General features: G+C 33.8%; 1 protein-coding gene across 1 annotated transcript in view; it reads right to left on the reverse strand.

Moving 5' to 3' along the window:
* Nucleotides 1-21,559, reverse strand: part of pigs (GAS2-like protein pickled eggs) — a 379,701-nt gene that overhangs the window by 315,716 nt on the left and 42,426 nt on the right. The window contains exon 2 of the mRNA XM_089644950.1: nucleotides 19,803-20,348. Within this exon, the coding sequence (XP_089501076.1) occupies nucleotides 19,803-19,973 (171 nt within the window). The 5' untranslated portion in view covers nucleotides 19,974-20,348. The remainder of the gene's footprint in view (nucleotides 1-19,802; nucleotides 20,349-21,559) is intronic.

Genomic DNA, 21,559 nt, shown 5'->3' on the forward strand with positions numbered 1-21,559 from the left:
TGTTGCATGCTTCACGAATAGTTTGCTGTTCAGTACAGTAGGTTGAGTAGGTGGGTCTATTACCTAGTGACAACAAGCCTACACACATTACAATATTGTTACACTTTTGCAGGCTATTCTCAAATGAAGATACTTATTATATTTGCATTGTTAAGTTTGTATTGAATAAATACAATGTCTCTTGATAAGTTGTATTTTTATTTTCAGTTAAGCGTGGATGCTCGGAAATGGCCCCAACATCTAAGTAAAAGGGTGCTTTTAAAAAAAGGAACCATTCCTCATAAATTTGAATGTCAAATTGGAGCTGATGGGCGAGATCTACTCAATGTGGTGGATCAGCATCCAAGCTCATCTAAAGGCGGTGAAGTGTTTGTTGCAAGTCTCGAGCCAATGTCTCCTTGCCTGTCTGATGTGGATGAGTCTGTGCCACAACAGATCATCAATCAACCTCAAGACTACGTTGAACTGGAAGTGTCGTTTCCTCTCGAGAAGCCTCAATGCTCTGGACTCCAAATACTTCAACAACATGTGGATGGACCACAAGATACATCAAGCTCCGAAGAAAACTTTCACATGTTGATAGTTGAGAACGCAACTGATTCGAAAGCCATTCAATGCAATTTGAAAAAGAAATTCAAAAGTAAATTGACAAATACAGGAAAAGAACACAGTAGGGGTCCAATCGAGTGTTTAACTACTCGTGACGTAAGTACTTCTCCTGTGAAGCATAATAAAAATACCAAGAATGTACAACTAAAGCATGTCACTCTTCAGCCAGACAGTTCTGCCTCGGAATCGGCATCTGGTTCAGAATACTCCCAACAAGCTACGTCAGATTCGTACGTTGATAGTAGTTCAAATAGTGATTTCAAAAGTCTGTCATTGAAATTAACTCTGCAGCATATTGAAAACAAACCAAAGCTGTATTTAGGAATCCTTAAAGATTTTTATTGGATTGTTAAAACCCTAGCACTCCTTGAAAATATAAACATTTTAAATGTTTTAATCGTTTTAAAAAAAATTAAATTAAACTCTAGTTTCAGCATTTTAGGTGATGAATTTGGCCTTTCTGAGGCTCAAGCTTCAAGAATCTTTAAGCAAAGTTTACCGAAGTTATCTCGTCATCTTGCAGAACTGGTATTTTGGCCTAAGTCAGAAGCAATAGAAGCCTTACTACCAATTCCATTCAGAGCAAGATACAAACATGTCGTATCAATCATAGACTGTTTTGAAATTCAGATAGAGAAGCCATCAAATCCACTGCAGCAGGCACTAACTTGGTCAGAATATAAAAAATGCAATACACTCAAGTACCTAATATCAATCACTCCTGATGGCTTTATTAACTTCATTTCAAAGGGCTTTGGTGGACGTACTACAGATATGATGATTGTGGAAAAGTGCGGCTTCTTGGACAACTTGTCTGAAGGCATGTCGGTAATGGCAGATAGAGGTTTTAAGCAACTAGCTACTATTTTAGAAGGCAAACATTGTCAACTTGTGCGTCCACCAAGTGTTGTTACAGGTGTAAATAGCACTAAAAGAGAGGTGAAGTTATCCAAGCAAATAGCAGCCCTGCGTATACACGTTGAACGTGTAATAAGCCGGCTCAGAGAGTATAATATTCTAAAGCCACATTCTTGTATAGACTTCCATTTGACTCAACAAGTTGACCATATTGTTATGATTGCATGTGGACTCATAAATCTACAAAAACCAATAATTTGATCATATTAGTCTTATTAATATTATTAGTCTTTTAGTGTTTTGTGCTCTACGCTAATGTTTAGTTTAAAATGTTATGTGCGCTTCATTATCATATAAACTTTAACTTGAATATAAATATTCATAATATGTACCAGTGTAATTTTGTTTATCCTTCATGTAATGTATATAGAATAAGTCTAAAGTGTATAATATTATGTAATTATAGCGCCAGTATGTGTTTTTTATAAAAACATATGTTGGAGCTTTTACTTAGAGTTTATAGGCAATGAAGCCACCAAAAGGGATAATATCAAATACTGTAGAATAATTTATGTATAACACCTTCAACTTCTTACATTTACCATACATTCTGATTATGCTATACTAGCGCCTCCTAGCCCCGTGACTTCTGTGGGTTGGTTTTTTTTAATGCATGTTATTTGAAATGTTTTCTGTATTTTACGTTAATAAATTATATAAGTCGAAAATAAAATATTTAGTAACCTACATACGACCTTACTGTTCTTATGCTCACACGTAAAAAGAATATTAAAGCCCGCCATTAGGTTTGTATTGTCCCGAAGAAATGCAACATGCTACACTAGCGCCATCTAGCGGCCAGCGTTACCAGTCAGTGCAAGTACTGACTATAATAATGCTTCCAATATTTTACTGAGAGTGGATTGATTGCTATTCATTCATTACGCCTTACTTTTACATCAAGTTTATATAAATACAGTTGTGTTGTAGCAAAGTGATCATGTTCCACTTTTTAATACATTTCTATTTGTGTTAGAATTTCCACTTTGTAATCATTTTCTTACTTCCAATAATAAATACAAAAAAAATCTATGCGATAATACAATAACATGTGTACGTATTATCAAATAAATACTAGGTATAAATGTAAAAATATGTCTTATGTAAACTTTTTGTTTTTGTTTTTCTGTCACTTTATACAAATACATATTATACTATGGTGGATGGGATGAAAATAATATGATGCTATTGTACATAATCAATATAATCATGTATTATTATGAATAAAGAAGCGAGTGTAGTGCAGTAAATACGTGATTTATTTCAAATAATGTATACCTATACATTTTTTTTAAGTACAGGAAATATAGCTCTGGACCAAAACAGCATGGCTTTATTAATAGCTTCGACACAGAATTCTTCATCGTAATCGATGTGGAAAACATTTATTTTGCCAGATGATTCAAAGTTGGGTTCAGCAACACAAAACACTCCCTTGAATTTGTTCAGTACAAACATTTGTATTTGCATTTGTGCATAATACTTTCTGGCAACAACACCCTCAAAAAAGTAATTTTTCATTGTACTATGTTTGACTGGACACTTGACCTCAACAATATAATCATCAGTGACTGCATCCGGGGAGCCACCGATAATTGGTAATTTGCAACTGATTTTGAAACCACATTCTTTATATTTGTGTCCCAGTTGGTTTGCTAGTACCTTTAACACCAAAGGTTCTAAAAGCCGACCTCGTTGCATAGCCTTTGTGTCTGGAATCTTGGCTGCCCCTAAGATGACTTCAGTCAATGTTCCATCCAATGTTTTGCAGTTAGCTGCCTCGTATAGTTTGGATGCAGTAATTCTGCCATATCGCATTTCGTACCATAACGGGCAGTTAGCCTGCTTTCTTGTTAATGAAAAAACTTCCTCGAAGATATTTGGAGGAATATTTAGATCACATGTAATAAAATTGATGAAATCTGTAGCACTTGTATTGTGCAGGTTTCGTGTTTTCTTAAAAGCAGAAATCATCCTGTGCATGGACAAACAGTCGGTGGGCTTCGGATCCATGTAAAGTTGAGTCAGTTGGCATCGAAGCCCCTCCTTAAGACTCCTTTGGAGTACTGCTGCCAGGAAATCTCCATTACCTTTTTCCACGCTTTTTACTGCGTTCTTGCCAACTTGGGATGCCAGAATGAACTTTTGGGAGGTTCCGACACACGATAACTTTGATTTTCTCCAATAACAGTCGACAGATGTCGACGCTGGTTCTTCACTTCTCCTATGGAGCCATGTTAGAAATGCCAGTGCATGTTTACAGCCACCTGAAAGCAAAATGTTCCAAATATAAATTATTTGTCAACAGGTAGCTGGCAGAGACCCTCGCAATGATTCTGTGTTTGTTACATCACACAAGAGTTTGCTCTTCCCCACATCTCCATAGGGTAGAAGAGTGTAGAGGTTAGAGGAGAGAAACATATTTTACAATATAGCGACATACAGTTCAACTAACCTCTAGAAGCTGCACAGTCTTGACATTCTAAGACTTGTATTTCATCTTCCATCTCATCACACAAAAGTACAACAGAGTATGCTTTTTGGCGGACACGGTGCTCGGGGGTTATTTTTGCTTTCACTGTGCAGATAGGACCTTCTCTTTTTACCTGCACATACCCGATAGCATTATCACCATAACTTTCACGTGCAGACCTTTAAAATATATAATAATAACACGTTGAAAACAAAAGACAGTTGCATATAACTGAATGTTAACAATTGTCTTAATAATAATAATTGATGGAAACATAATATATAAGTACATATTAAATGTTGTCAAAATATATAACATAATATTCGTATATTAGAAGATACAGAAAAAATACTAACCTTTTTGTTTTGACATTTCTAATTTCGCTTCCAATGAAATTCATATTATTACTTAGAAAAGTAGCCATCATAAATGAATCTATGTTCGGCAAATTGTCAGACTGACCCTGAACAAAACCTACTTCAATCATTTCCAAATAATATATGCTTAATTTCTCAACAAAGTTAGCGGACTACAATACAAACAGCCAAACCCCAAACAAGTGTCAATATTCAAATTCACAAGTCGCCGGAAATCAAGGTGTTGCCATATAAAAAAAATAATCAGTGTGGAATTTTACAAAAATTAATTCAATAATATTGGAGACGGAACATTTTCAAGTGGTGACGTCACAAGCCAAAAATAACAGATTTATTTATTTTATTTAAAAAAAACTATACATTTCAAAATTTTTTGAGTAACATTTTCGTAATCTTAGTAGAGAAATCTATCCACTCATTTTTTTCCAAGTCATTAGAAAATCCTTGCAAGTGGCCTATTAGTATCTTTTGCAGCATTATATTCGCCACCACTAAATAAGGTAACGCAAAGATTGACAGAAAGATCGACTTGTGAAAAGCAATTTGATTTTGTGTCAAACTGTCTTAAGCCAATTGCATTTTGGACAATGTATTAAAAGTAATAACAATTGTAAATATACTTTACGCAAAACGATGAGACAGTCTTATTGTTGTTGGCATTCCAGATGTAACTGGAATTGGCTGAATGGCCAATTTTAAATAATGTATTGGTTTTTATTTGATGGGTGTAGACAGACCATATGGTAGTGTAACTTTAGGAAGACCAAGTCATGGTTTTTATGGACACTACTGGTCTACCTGGAGAATCTAGAGGGAAGTTTTCTCGGAGCGAAAATGGCTTCATCAAGGAGGCCAAAACTCTATAATTTCTGTAGCCTATCCTGAAGTGGTGTATGTAAGTATTTTTTAATAGTGTAGGGTAAGTTATAGGGAGTTTTTCATTTCCCGAAAATAATAACAACATTACTTTTACCCACAATCTTGTGTGGCTGGTATCACTTTGAACCTGCGCGCGATACCTCGCGCGGCAAATGATTCATTCTATCTCCAGTGGTCTAGCCGCCGGTTTAGCCCTAAATCTCCTCTAACGTACGCGATCTGTTTTGTTCATAAAATTATTGTAACGTGAGTTTTGTTAAAATAAAAACTAAATTGAAGATATCTGAATCCTCATTTTTGCACACCGAGAGTAATCACTTCACCTTGGATTCTGCGGATTAGAGAACCACAGAATCATTCAGCCAACAACCCATTTAAATTGGCGATAATCACAATCCTCTAAAATAGGTTCCTACTCAAAAATAACTCTATTACAGTTGTATTTCAAATTATTTTTAATCTCTGTGCAGCTGTGCGATATAACCATCCGTGACCGAATTACGTATCAGGAAATACGATAAAAATGCAAGGCCGATGAAAGAGTAGTGAACTAGATTAAGAATAGGATATGGATGGTTTGGACACGAGTATTGAATGCACGGAGAAACATGTGTTAGGAGAACGTGTGACGCCAAGTGAATGGAAAAATAAGGGACTTGAGTTATGTCAAAAATATTTAAATTTTGTATGAATGTGGCTAAAGCAAAGTACAAGTATATCCAAGGACAAAGTTGTGTGGCATCCTCTTTGTCTGAATCTACGGTAAATGGCGCACTGTTTATTTTTAGATAGTTAATTGCAAGATTACTATTTCTATTACACAAAACTACAATATCAGTTTAGTTTTTTTTTCTTTTTGGGAAGAGATTGATCATATTCGAACCTACTTACGTTAGAAAATGTAAATAACACTGTTAGAAATATTGACTTTCAATTTTTCACTAACAGCTTTCGATGAAGAATCTTATTACCGTGAAAAAGCACAGGATATTATAATTGTAGAATTCGTGAAGCTGAAAATATTTAGTAAAAAGGCCGTTTCTGGGGAACGATATTTCCTTTAGAAGTGCTAGTGAAAATTTTATATACCTAAGAGCACAATACAGTGAAAACCAATAATCTAATGGAGGTTGAGAAATAAGGGAGTACTGCCAAATTGTTAAGTTCCCATGATGCTTGGTCACTTAAATCAATAGACTCTAAGACACCGCCGGATTCAGAGCATCAGGAATTTCTCCGTTCGATCCTGAAAGAGCTCTTCGAAAAATTCCTCACAAATAAAAATCACGACATTTGTCAAAAATTTAAACAAAAGAAATTCACATTTTATTCAAGAATTATTATTATAAATTAATTTAAAAAAATCAAATCTGATTAGAGGTAGGTACCTTCCTTACCGTACCGTCTTAACAATCAGTTCCAATGTTGAAAGTCTTCACAAAATTCAAAGAGTTCTAGAGTTCATCGAACCAGAGTTACAGACAGACACATAACCCAAATTATTAGTTTATTAATAACCTGCGTTAAAGATAACTAATAAATAACCTAAAAGTAGTTCCACACACAAACAGGAAAGAAAACTCCTAAGGGCTTACATAAAGCTGATAAACAACTGTTTACCGTGTATAATGATTGTGTAAAATTTAAAACTCGTTTATTCGTAAGGGGAATGTTCACTATATTATAGTTTAAAAATTAATCTCACTCAGCGATAAAGACACTCCATTAAAATAAACCTGCCGAGAATTAAACCTACTCCCGCTCGTTGCTCATTGCGCCGCCCAGCTCCAACGTCCAATGATACGCTGTTATTACCATTAAGCCCGTATGGGCTTTTCATTGTGAATATCCATTACCCTGTGTACCCGCTGGCTGCCCGGTGTTCGCTGCACAGTGCTGGGTGCAATACGATATTATCCTGATCAGTGGCCAACAAACGACTAAAATTGCCCGGGTTTATTTGAAACTTATCCCTTTTTGCTTTGCAAAGTTTTTAAAGACTCCGTCTTACTAATTAGATTCTTACACGCCGGTTCAACGTTGGTGTGGTAAAGCAGGCCTTGAGCCTAGTTTAAGACCGTTTTAACCATACAAACGCCGTTAGTAACCTAACCTAACCAATATCGCTTGGAAAAATTGCAAAATTTCTACATCGTGTCAAAAGACTTTTATTCTGAATGAGGCTTAAGGCGATGCCATATGTAGTTATGCAAAATCATGTGTTTTTGGTTTGAAAATTTGGTCGCCTAGAAATTTTTCAGATGCTTTAATTAAATACTGCAAGTAGAATACATCTTGGCCTTTGAAACAATCGAGAATTTTTTAGATAAGTCTTTAAGCCCAGAAAAAAATTATGTTTAAGGCCTATGAAAACTGCTTTAAAGTTCAAAATCTCCTACTTACAAACCCATTTTTGGTTATGATTTTACTGTATAATGTGGCAAATTAAGTTATTTATAAAATGATCGAAAAAAAATCCACAAAATAAAATAAAAGGCACTTTTTGGCCATGTTTTTTTCTTGCACAAATCAAAACAGGGGGAGGGTGTTAAGCGGGAATTTAAACCTTATCGCCATCTACGTAAGGGTTGTTATTGATAGCGGCTCAATTTAAAATATTACACGACGTAGTGCATCGCCTTAACTACAGTAACTAATATTTTAGGAACTATCTGCGAAATTAGTGTAATAATTCGCATCTAAAAGGAGTATAAATTATATTTATAAATGATTTGTTTCAAGTAAGTTTCATAGAAAAGGCACTGCCTATTTAGAAACTAATGTTGACCAGTCCATAATGTTTCACGCCTTTATCCATGACGTACGTTGAACTTTTCATTTTATTACATATCTTTTGCACATATCCAATATTGTAACACATTAATTGGCCAAATATGTTACTTTTATTTTTTTCTGTATCAAATGAACTTGAAATGAATGAAATGAAATAATAAACTTCAATTGGTTGACTGGGAAATTGCCGAGCAGTCCGTCTCTGTACCAGTGTTTAATCTCGAAGGCTTATTATTGTAATCTCAGTTGTGTTTGATATTTCTGGACGCGGGTGAAAATAGAGCAAAACATTACAGAGAGAAACAAAAGGCGGATTGATAACTGCATGGAATTCTGCACCTTGCTTGCTATTGTAATTATTATTATTATCTGGATTAAAGTATAAATGCAAATATGATAGTAGGATGCTGTTTTCTGCAGAAATCATTAAATTAACCAACTATATGAGTGGCAGATACTCTCAGTATCGCCCTGTTGTAAGATCACCATTCAGAAATTAAAACGTTTTTTAAAATGGCTTTAGGGTTTTTAGTGACCATATTTAATAAGTACTTCTCCATCTCCTTCCCTTCCCGACTACCTCCAGACTCACAACATATTGAAAATCGGGGATGCCACAGTCTCACTTGCTCCTGACGGATCGGGGCAGTTGGGACTGCTGTGCGGTATACACATAAAATAAATTAAATAACACGTAATGTTATGTTAATATATATTTTATTAAAAGCAAATTTTATAGTTAACATAACAACATGATATTAACAGTAAATTATGCAAACATATATTTATCTGCCTATTTGTATAAAGAAGGATGTCTGTGGTAAGCGACGTGAATTAGATTTTTATACAAATCTACAGTTTTATTCCGTGCTTGATGAATTTTGCACACTTTTTCTTCAAAATAAGAGGAAGGTCACTATCTTCACGAGATTGTGAAAAACCACCCACACCACCCCCTTTTTCCACACCCTTAAGAGGAAGCTACAAGTAAAAAATGTGCATATTCTGGGTAAACCTTATATCGTAGGTAATAGGCGTTGAAATCGCTTGACAAAGGTAATAGGCGTTGAAATCGCTTGACAAACGGAGTCTAGAAACGTTCGATTCAAGAAAAAAACTGTTTTTTTATTTATTTTGTAAATAATTTTCTAAGAAAGCAAAAAAGTTAATCAAGTGAAACTGTCACAGATAATCTTAGCTATAATACTGTATTTTTTTTAAAGTTGTTTCCTTTATGCGACAAAAAAATTTTTTTTAGTAGTTTGCATTTACTTATATTTTTTACTGAGCAATTTATTTTTTATTTGTATTCTACTCAAGCGAAGCGATAGGAAAGCCTTAAATTTATCTAAATCATATTTTTTTGGTATTCATAATGTACACCAATTCGTTATAAAGATTAATCAAAATAGTGATTTGGCATTAACGCAGAATTTTGATGTTGACGTTAAAAATAGTAGAAAAAAATACTTTTACTATAAAAATACGCCTATGGTTATAGATCTACGCACGCCACTATTAACCATATGAACCTAAGTCATTTTACCTGATTAATTTTATTTGAAATATCTGTTTAGAAAGTCGAGTATCCCATGCAACCTAGAGGAATCTAATTCATGGAGTACTCGTATATATTTTTTAAGCCGTGGGTGGAGCGACCGATTAAAGTTATTGATTCGAATTCGTTATCGATTTAATTTAAACGGTGATACTAAATCATATTAAACGATGTTGCAAACGGGACCATCAGCGCCGAGTGATTACGAGACGCTTGCAACACAGTCTAAATGTTTTGAATGTTTCGTGGATCGGGAATTATGTATTTAAATTTACTATCAAACGGCGCCGAAAATAATTTGAATTTATTGATTTTTAAGAATTTTTATATGACTATATACTACGCATAGATATACCTACATAATACTGGTAACACAGGCAGAGTAGCTTAAAGAACTGCCACAGGTTACGGGTTCAAATTCCGATGTCAGTTATTAATTTATGTTTTAAACTTAGTATATGCTTCATAAAGAATTCATAGTAAAAATTAGATATTTTACGCACCTCGTAACATTGTTGAATATACCATGATTATCGCCCTGGTGAACGATCATAATTCATAATCTAAAGATTGCTTGAAATGGCTTTAGCTATATTCGACGGCTTCCGTGGTGATGGGGTAAGGCTCTCGACTAGCACTCCGAAGGTCGCGTGTTAAAATCCCTGAGTGCACAAGTAAATTAAATTTGAATAATTTGTGTTGTTTCACAATTTATTAATTAAAAATAATATATAATTTACTTGTGGTACGTTCCGGATTGAAAGATACTCTCAGAATCGCCCCGGTGTAACACCACCATTCAGAATTGTAAAGTTGCTTGAAATGGCTTTAGTCGTGTTTGGTGACCAGATCTAGTAGTAGTAGTAATAGCCAGCTTCCCCACCTTCTCCTTACCTTCAGCCCCAATTGGGGATGCCATATTCTCACTGGTTTGGTGGGATAATTGCCTACATGTCCTCGTGTGTGTACGTGATTGACCCCAAAAGTTGTCAGAATGCATTGTCATCGACAACGAGTCTATCTGCTGACTTTCGGCTCGATTGTATGTCGGGAAGTGGGTTAATTTTCGCTTTGAAGATATGCATTAATCATTTAATAATGTAATGGAATTAATGTATTTAAAATTTCTACCCCTTGACCGAGCAGCTAAATTCTATTAACCAAATAGGGCGCAGTAAGTTATCCCAGCAATTTGAAAATAAAACCTACAATTTTTTTAGCTCTAGATAGGAAAGAAATGATTATGCAACCCTCGTATTTTCAAATAAACGAACGGTAAGAAAAAGGTAATAATTACACTAATTTAAAAAATAAAATACATTTTAGAACAATTTGAAAGAAAATCACCCACGATTTCCGCTAAAAATCTTATTTAATTTGGTGAAGTTGTTACTATCATTACATCCGCATTCAGTCAATATCTGTTCCTACTTGTATTTGACATGCACATTATTAATACAACATTCCGCTATCAAACATTGGACTATCACCAGTCTACGAGAGCGATTCGGCAGACAGAATTGATACGGATCATTATTTGACGGGCGAACGTTTGGATCCGATGTTTGACGGATGCTTGACGGTTCCGTGACGGAATGCAAGTAAATCCCAGCTCTGAAATATGTTCGGTAGAACGCTGAACACTTAGAGCATTGTAGATACTTATAAGGCGACAAGAATGATGAACTTGAAATATCTCATAGCTTTACAGTGAGTGTACATTGTTTATATATGCATGATTATTTAAAACAAATAACTGTGAATGGAGAAGAGATGCGACCTGAAAGAATCTAAAATATTGTTTGTTTTAATATTTTAACTTAAGGCGATACAAGACGACAAGATATGTGCCACCCCATATCAATGGGCTGGAGTAAACGAATTGATTAAACGTCGTTGTTATCTTTTTGTCTTATTTATTTTTCTCTTCTTTTTTTTCCTTGTTCTTCCCTCTTCCTGGCTCTTCCTGGTTATTCTCGTCTCTTATTGTCTCTTCTTGTCTCCTCTTAGCTCTTCTTGTATTTTCTTTCTTATTCTTGCTTTTTCTGGGATTTTCCTTATTTTTCTTGACTTTAAACTTTAGGCGATACAAGACGATGCGGTATGATATGTACCACCCCATATCGACGGGCAGGAGTAAAAGAATTGATTAAACGTCGTTGTTGTCTTTTTGTCTTCTTTATTTTTCTCTTCTTTGTTTTCCTTGTTCTTCCCTCTTCCTGGCTCTTTCTGGTTATTCTTGTCTCTTATTGGCTTTTCTTATCTCATTGTAGCTCTTCTTGTATTCTCTTACTTCTTCGTAGCTCTTCTTGTTTCTTCTGGGATTTTTTCTCTTATTCGTGCTTCTTCTTGACTCTCCTAGTTTCAGATCGTTTTTTAATAAACTCACCTGCTAATCGCTCCGTCTTTTCCGTGGATCTTCGTTTCATCCACTTTCGTGTAACATATTCATCTGACTCTTTTGATCATACTTTTAAGATCACTTCTTAGTAATGTAATCGTTCCTACTTTTATGAGAATATAGCATCCCCAATGTTGTAAGGACAAGAAGAAGATGTGCAAGGTTGGGAACACGTACGTTAATAACATCAATGAAATCCTATTAACAATTATTGTTTGTAAATAATTGAGGATGACCCCTTCCTCATCCATTCAATTAATTAATAAAATAAACAAACAGAACGCAGCCACGTCTGACTTTAAAAATACTCCTAGTCACGAAGAATTCGACCTTTGAACTGTGGCGCTGATGCAATCTCCCACAGAGCAGATTATATAGCATGGATAATAAATCATGCATTACCATACCATGAATACAGCTAAATTCCACTTAATAAGAGGAATTTCACCTCCTTTATAAGCTTAAACTCATTGATTAAGATTACAGGTAGTAGGTAGGTAGGTACCTACTTGCATTGTATAATAATTATGTAAAATTCTAAACATTCTTCAAACTATTAAACTGTTGAATACATTCGTATTTCGGATATTCACAAAAGTCTGATATTATCTTTGAAAAACAATTTGTTTTAAAAGCAGAATATCCGTTTGTGTTTGTTCCGAGAACAAAACCCTCGAGTGGTCAACTCTGGCGTCGTGAAATTTGCATTGTGAACATTTTTTTTTCTGATATTTCTATACCGACGTAACTATTTTCATTTTGCTATATTGTTAATACTATCAGCTTCGAATGTTTTTTGGGGCTCTGAAATGTTAATTTAATTATCAAAGATTATGACAATGTTCTTTTTTATTTCGATATAACAGTTTAAACTGTATTGAGCTAATTGTGGCCAATCTCTAGATTGTCTAGATAATGGCCAACCTCCGATAGGAGGGTACCATAAAAACAGTGTATTTATTTCATTTAAAACCAATATATTTGTCAAGCATATGAAATGATATTTTATTATACATATTATTTTATTCCAGAAACAATTGAAGAGTTAGCAACGTAAAATGAACAAAAAATATTTTATTTTTTATTCTAATGTCTTACGCCCCAGCAGGTTACCAAAAATTCCACACGATTTTTTTAATATTTTTTTTTATTTTGTTGTTTATTTTTACAATTACTGTTTATGTAAAAAAACCTGACTTGTTTTTATTTTCGAAATAGGGGTCCATTTTTTATTTCTTCAGGTAGTGGTTAAACATTTCAGGAATTTTATGACTCTTTGTTATATCCCCGTATACATAGCTACGCCACTGAAAATCTTGTATGAATTATTAAATCATGCAGCATTCTGTGCTGTATATTTCGAAGTTAATTGAAAAGTGACTTAATAAAATAAATAATTCGAGTAGTCCTTATAAAATACATTTCTTGAGACGAATTGTTATTAAATTGAAATTAAGTAAGATTTATTTGCATTGCTCGCCTTCTGCCCACTGCTACTTGCAATAGGCTATTTGCTGTCAAAATAATTCAATTTATAATGGCGTTCTTTGTTTAGAGTAGTTTGACGTATGTGGTTGAGTGGTTACGATCTTCGGCTACGAGTACGGAGATGGCGGGTTCAAATCCCGTCGTGCTAAAGTAGTAATTTGTGTTATTTCACAACTTGTCAGCATTCCAAGAAGAATGGGCTATCAATATAGTTATGCATTTTATATAAACTAAGTATTTCAAGATTAGAATTCATAAGATGATCATATAATAGTGGATGCTGGGCTTTTATGGCAAAGACAGATGACCATGCAGATGAATTAGATATCTTGAAAAATGCGGCACATCCGCAAGGCGTTATTCAGGTCGCCCTGTAACATAATCTTATAAAATTTCCACTTATCTACGGGACTGCCCAATCAAAATAATTTGTTTTTACTGATAAGAATTATATTATATTGATATTGCAATTGTATTGTTTTCGCGTTATTACAATATTTTTAATTATATCTTGTCGTGTTATTCCGATAAAATGACAAGTCAAATTACACGAATGGCAATTATATGAAATGATAAAGAGATAATGGTGTAATGGAAAGATATCAAATAGATACCAAAGCTTTGAGTTTTTCCGAAATTGGCACGACGCGAGAGATAAAAAAAAACATTGTTAATCTTCATGAAAACGTAACTTTTCTATTGCACGTAGCAAATAAAGATGTTAATTTGATTTGTCACGTACGGTGCGTCGCAAAGAGAGAGATAGACAGTCGTAGGCCTAGGTGGGGTTGTTTTTCACAATTTGAATAATTCACAAATTTTTCAAAGTTGCTTTTCAGGTTCCGTGAGAGTTTTATTCAAGTTATTTTATTGGTTCAGTTTTGTGAAACAACTGGCCAATAATTGATATAATAACAGAACTTGAATAGAATCTTCACAGAACTTGAAAATCAATTTTAAAATTGAATGGATTGTTAATTTTTTTTAAATCTAAATGGTATTAGTCATAATATGTAGAGACACCCATTCATAGCTTTAATTTTTAAGAAATGTAGCATTAATTATTGAAAAAAATAGCTTTTATAGCTTTAATTTTGCGTTATCATAGCGTTTATAGCTAACTATCTTATAACACATGTGACAAAATAGTAAAACTCCCTGTGTAAACCTTTTAATATGTAATCTTCTCCATGATATATTGGTGTATAACCGTTTCATGGAGAACATGAAAAAATAAATAAATAAAATAAATAAATAGGATAACGTCAAGGAACGGGAGTCGGCAAGAGGGGAAAAACAATTAAATTAGCAAAATCACTTGAAACATGTTTATTGTATTATTGATTGAAACTCAACATGGCATATGTTTCTACAGTAGAGTGAGTCATGTTCGTTCTATGATCTGTCAATACAAGATTATAGCGACTAAAAAATCTTTCTGCGTCAACACTATTCACAGGGGCCCACACAGTCATCAGAGCTGCCTCAGCAAATTCTCTGTGAACAATTTTTACAGGTAAAAGTAGCTGAATTATGTGTACAGTGACTCCATCCCTCACTTGCTCTACAAGCTGTCTTTGAAAAAGCTGTTAGCTGTCACCTTCCAGAAATTTACTGTCATCAACAGATTAGAATGTTGGTGCAAGCCATTTATAAGCCATTTATCGCTTTAATTCGCGAAAATATCGTTGCTATGAATGGGTGTCTCTAGTCATATGTAATAGTGGTTGGGACAAGATCTGAACAGCCCGGTACTTCTTCCCAACCTTCTTCTTCTCATCTCATTCTCTTCCTTCGACCATATAACATAACTTTAATTAGGGATGCCATAGATTCACTGACTCTGGGCATTTGATACTTTGAATTAATGGCATTAAAAACTGTGTATTTTTCCATAATATTACTTATCGGATTACTTATTTATATCACGAACATAAAAAAATTGATATGTGAAATAACAAATTGAGAATATGAATCAAAATACAAAAAGTTAATCTACAATAGAAAGCATATCAAATAATACTAACATGCAGTGCAGTGAACTGTGTGGTGTGAATGTTTCTAATTTTCACGTGTTTAGTAAATCCAAACCAAAAATTTATGTGAAATCATAAGATTACCGTGACGGTAATAACTCATCAAAATGACAATTCAACACAAAAAGTGATATAAAGTCATGAAAGTAATGAAATAAAAACTATATAAAAAAATAGGTCACGTAGTTTAGAATTATAGGTTAGTTTTTTTCATCGCTTTCAATAACTTTACATCACTTTTTAAAGGTGTGTTGAATTGTCATTGTTTTGAGTTATCATGGAACCGACAATATTTTTTTTATAATAATTGATAGGTACCACAATATTTAAAAAATGCGAATGAAAAATTCAAAACAAACACGACGATTTCACGTTTGAAAAAATAATCTTTACTCAACCATTAAAACGGCCTCCATATTGAAACGGAAACGGAGCGTACATACAAATTTACAGATAGAAGCAAAATGCAAAACGGTCGAGTTAAAACAGGACTTCCTCCACGCTCAATCAATAAAATTTTATGACAACAACCACAGTATGTAAATTAAATTATTCAAAGTTGCCCAACTGGAAAACTCAAGCATTCTACCAGTTGATCAATTATATTATGAAATTTAAAAAAAAGCAACTTTGAACATTTAATTCCGGATCCCATCAACATATTGTGTTTACTTAATCCAGTCACATTTTATTTACTTAACGAGAAGTTAATTTCAAAAGATGTTACTTAATCCTCTCGGTTTATTAAATCTTTGTATTATTTAATGATGTTAAAACGGCAAGTGGCAGGCAAGTTACTTCAATTATTTTTAATAACGCAGATTGTCCAATGTAATTATAATTACGTGAAGAACTTGCGCCATGTTGAAGTTAAATAATATTTTCGGCATTACCGTGAGAAATTTTTCTCAATTTTGTGGAAGTCGTTTCTATACGGAGGTGCCATTTAATACCGTTGTACTGTAAACATTATTAACGTTAAGATTTCAAAATAAAATTTATATAACTTTTATACCTACCTAATACCTACATATTTTAACTGCATTAACAAAGGTTAAGACTGAAATTTAGGAAACGAGGACCTAGATAATATTTAAAAAAATGATCGGTTTTAGTGTTTGTAGCCGTGGAAAACCAAAGAAAAACATGGAGATCAGGAAAAACTAGTGAAGAGGACTGTGGAAAAAAATGAATTTATACTTATATTATACTTTATGCCTACATCATGTACAAACTTTGCAAATTGTAACTAATAAAAAATAAAAAAAATATTTTTTTTTAAATCGAAAATGGCATTTAAAATAATTTTATATTTAGCTAGGTACTTTATCGCTAACCGGAATCCTCCAAACAAACACTTCCAATTCTAAAAATGACACTTAAATTCAAAGCAAATCAAAGTTCTAGATTTCAATGAGCCGGAGTTACAGAGAGACGGATGAAATCACAACCGAAACTAGTATTTTTAATAATGTTTTGTAGAACTTCCCATTGAAATCTTGTAATGCCTACATATTTTAATTAAATACAACACGTTTTAAATTTGTAGTTCTACTAGTTACAGTTATTTCAACTTATGACATCTGTTTCGTCTTCCAACAGTAGTTCAAAAATCGAGTTTTTTTTTGTGTAGGTGGGTACTATTTTGGTGGATGTCCAACAATGTCTACTGTTTTAAACACCATTCGAAATGATTAAATTTTATCATCACGCAGATGAGTCTTTGACCTGTTTTATCTAATAACATCATGACAAAATACGGATTAGAACAGACACCGAGATAATGATATACATAATCCCATTCCCACCGATAAATCAGTCAGAAACCCAGAGACACGCGTCGGACAACTGTTCACATATGATATCGGCAGCATGAGAACGATTCTTTTCTACGACTTGTTTTGTGCAATTATTCAGACCCTCGTTAAAAATTTCTCCCTCCAACCGCTTCTCTAACCCACCTCACATTGTTATCTAACCGAATGGCGCTATATTTCATCTTGCTTTAAACATAGAAGCTCATATAGAGTTACATATATTTATAAAACTGTAACTAAAAAAAACACGATCGTTTTCTTTCTAGCAAGCTGTGTAGGACTAGATACAAAATATTTATGAGATATTAAAATACTAATTTCGGTTGTGTGTCTATAACTACGGTTCAATGAACTCTGAAGCTAAAATTTGCTTGTAATTTAAGTTTCATTTTCGAAATTGAAACTGTTTATTTGAACAAATTCACACAAGCTATCTATATATCTATAATGTCATATTTTGGCAGATTTTAATTGTCTTTTTCAAAATTGGAATTAAAATATCAGACTTTTTAAGTTTTTTTTTATCGTTTGGCACTAGCATCCTTATAAACCGGCATCAGAAAAATTTGTAATTTTAATACGTTTTACGTGAAATATCAAAGAAAATACGTTGCGTCATTTCACATGGCCCCGGGTCCCAGGTGAATTACCTTAGTGGTCTCTCTACGAGCCACGATACGTCGCAGGTAATTCCGGTAATGAAAAGCCATAAATAAAAAATCGCCTACAATTTCAATCAGTTTTGACATCCCAATCACCCGCTATGAATACGGAGAAAGTTAATTAACTTTACCTAAAGACTTGTAAAAAATGATTCCCATTACTTTTAGTTATGATACGTTCTGTAGAAATTATTATTTTGTATGAAAAAGTAAAATAAATGCTGTGTTTCTAATGATTTATACTAAATTACTACTAAAAAATATATTGTAATAAATTATTGTATCATACGTATCCAGACCTCCAGAATATTTCAAGAGAATTCATATTTACGCCAAAATCACAAAAACACTTCAACCCCGAAACCGCTTGATACCGTGTCGCCGACACATTTGGAAATCTTTACATCAAAATAACTCAATCAAATGATGTATTATATGTGATTAATCAAGATAATTACATAGCAATATAATAGCAGAACCTGAAACACATCTGAAAATAATCATCCAGCACCTCCCTCGGACACACCAACCCACGAAGTGACCACGGCTAGGAAGGCTACTCAGTATTTACGTAGGACCCCCTCCACTTATCCCCGGATGGAATTCCATGATGGCCGCCGTCTCCAACCAATCACAGCCCAGCATATCACCTTGACTTTCTTATCAAACACTGATAACAGATTCAAATGTGATTAATTGTGATATCATCAGACTGGATTTACGGGAAAAAGATGCAAGATATAACTACGAAATAAATACCAACATCAAGAAATGATTATACACTAATACAATAACATAAATAATTATATCTAACTATATTTGTTACCCTTTGGGAAATGTTCAAACCAAAGATATTTTACTTCAAACCCAATATGAAAATTTGTATAATTATTTATAAAATAAATAAACGGGACTGCGGGAGATGGTTTTGGTAGATTGAACTGACTTGGTTAAAGGTATCATATTAAAATATAACTTTCCTCTCAACAAGATAATTGCAGAGAGGAAAAATACCTAACCACTTTACTCCTCACGAAAGAGGATAGAACGCCTCCGAGAGGGTTCGATTTGAAAACGTTCTATAAATAGAGAACCGAATTCCATACAAAGTCAGTTCAACAGCTACCTCTGAGAGGGAATCCTCTCTCCTGAAAAACCATCTCCAAGTCTCCAAAGTCTCAAGAAATATTTTCAAGTGTTTTATTCAGTAGTAAATTCAGTTTTTGCCAGTAATAAATTCTTTTCGTCAGCTCAGATCTGGAAATAAATTCCTCTCTGTTCGTGGCTTTAAACTCCACCACAAAACCTCTACAACATCTACCAAGACTGAAAACGCTGACAAGTTTACCCAGCCACCTTCGTATCTACAGTTATTGTACGGACAGTATATTGTCTCGTACAATTATACTAAATTTTATTGTACCATGAAAAACCATGCCCAGCATTCGACATATTATCCCGAGAGTAAATGGGTCGTTTTTATTCAGTCACTTTAAATTACATTTCGTAATTTGTTCTTCATACAACGCACCTGAGGTCTCTTCGTAACATAGATCCACACCCTCGTCTCCTTAAAATCCCTACCCAAGCATCCTCAAAAATTACATAACCCACGAGATTTCCCTCAGACCTACTGTGCAGAGTAAATAATATTTACTACAGAGTATTTTAAACCCAGTAGTGCCCAGTACTTACGTATTTAAAAGAAACAAGCAGTTTTCTTTTGTCTATGGCGGTTACCCGTCTAACCGTACTTTAAAATTATATTAAATGTTTTAAATAAATTCTTACCTTGCATAGTGCAACACCGGTGTCCAGACGATCCATAAAGTTGTCCACGTTGATCATCAGTTCAGGATACAGGGTATTCAACCATTCGGCCAAGTCCTCCTTCATGGCATAAAGATACTCCTCCGAAGACTTGAAGGGTCTAAAAGACCTCGCTTCTATCATGACAGCCATCTTGCTTTGTTCTTTCAAAATTCAAAAGCTGAAAAACTAATGGAAAAAAATACAGAATGCTAATGCAGTCTGCGCTTATCACGGAACGCACATTCAAAATGGCGGCTTCGAATTTCGCAATGAAAAGCGCGCGCTGTCAAAGCGGCTTTTGTTTATTTTATTATTTATCGTTTTTCGATAATGTTGTCTTATATAAAGACATCGGAGTTATATTAAATATTTTTTGTGTAATAGCACTTCACTTTATCACTGATTATAAACTTTTTCACTAAAGTTTTTGTCGTTTTGTAGTTTGCTGACAAACACCATTATTTTTTAGCGAAAAAATAATGTATTTCCAACGTTTTTTTCTTGTGTTTGAGAAAATACTCGTATCTGTAACAAAAAGAAAACATTACATTAGTAATTATTAACAATACAATTCATTAGTAATCTACAAAAATAAAAATGAAGAAATCATCTCAAGCCCATCGCATTATTTCGAACTTTTAGTACCTACCGGGCCACTCATAGTACGAAAAAGTTCGATCAAAGCTGGGTTTGTTGGAATAAATTTCCACCTGGCAATAAGCCTACCTTTATACATTATTTTAATATATAAAGGTGTAATGTAATGAATAAACGAATATCTTGGTAAAACGTAAATGTAGCCTTTACTACGGAGCCAGGGTCAGACAATGGAGGATTAGGAGTGTTTTTGTCATTTAACAAGGGTTTCCTTTACAAAATGTCGGCGGCAGAAAGCTCGTTCTGCTGATATAACGAGCTTTTAACGAGCATCCACTGAAACAGCCACCAGAAAGCTTTTGTTCGTTATATTCCGCGTCGGGACATAACGCAAAAGCTCTGTGACGTTTGGAATTGCGTGATTATGGAATTGTGAGAAACTTTTCAATATGACGTAAGTACGTAAAACATTGTTTGCGAGTTAATTGAAAAAGTTTATTGTTAAGTCTTGAGATTAAAGCTGAAATCAATTAAAAGATTATAAAAAATTATTCCTGTGCGTGGAAAATGATTTTAAACTTCGACTAGCGTACTAAATAATACAGAACAAGAATAAAGAACAATAAATATATATTTTCCTTTTTAAATATAATTTTAAAAAAAATAATATTATACTTATAGACATCCAAGACAATGATTATCACAGTCCTTACCTTTGATACAGCATAACATTCAGTTAACGAAATCCAAATTTCTTATATATTTTTTTAAAAATTATTTGTGTACGATCATCTATTCGGATGGCCACCACAATCAAAGGAAGACGGTAGTAAAATAGCTATTTGCAAATTAATATTCGTTGCAATAATCATAATGGGAGCTAATTACACACAGCCTAACTATGATAATTCTACAAAACAAACAAGAAAAACGTAGCTCGCATCAATGCACGTAATTTTTTCCTCGATTGAAAAAAAGCGAACAATCTTCAGTGTATGCAATCAACTTACTGCATTATTTGTTTATCTGCACTTTTTTACGTATGCAAAACAGTACCTATATATGTTGACTGGGTTGACTTTACTGTATAAATATAAAGCACAGTGTATATTGTAGGTACAAAGAGGCGGCTGGTCCAG

Source organism: Hesperophylax consimilis, chromosome 22 (genome assembly GCF_061612785.1).
Source record: "Hesperophylax consimilis isolate HC1 chromosome 22, BYU_Hcon_1.0, whole genome shotgun sequence".
Lineage (NCBI taxonomy): Eukaryota > Metazoa > Arthropoda > Insecta > Trichoptera > Limnephilidae > Hesperophylax > Hesperophylax consimilis.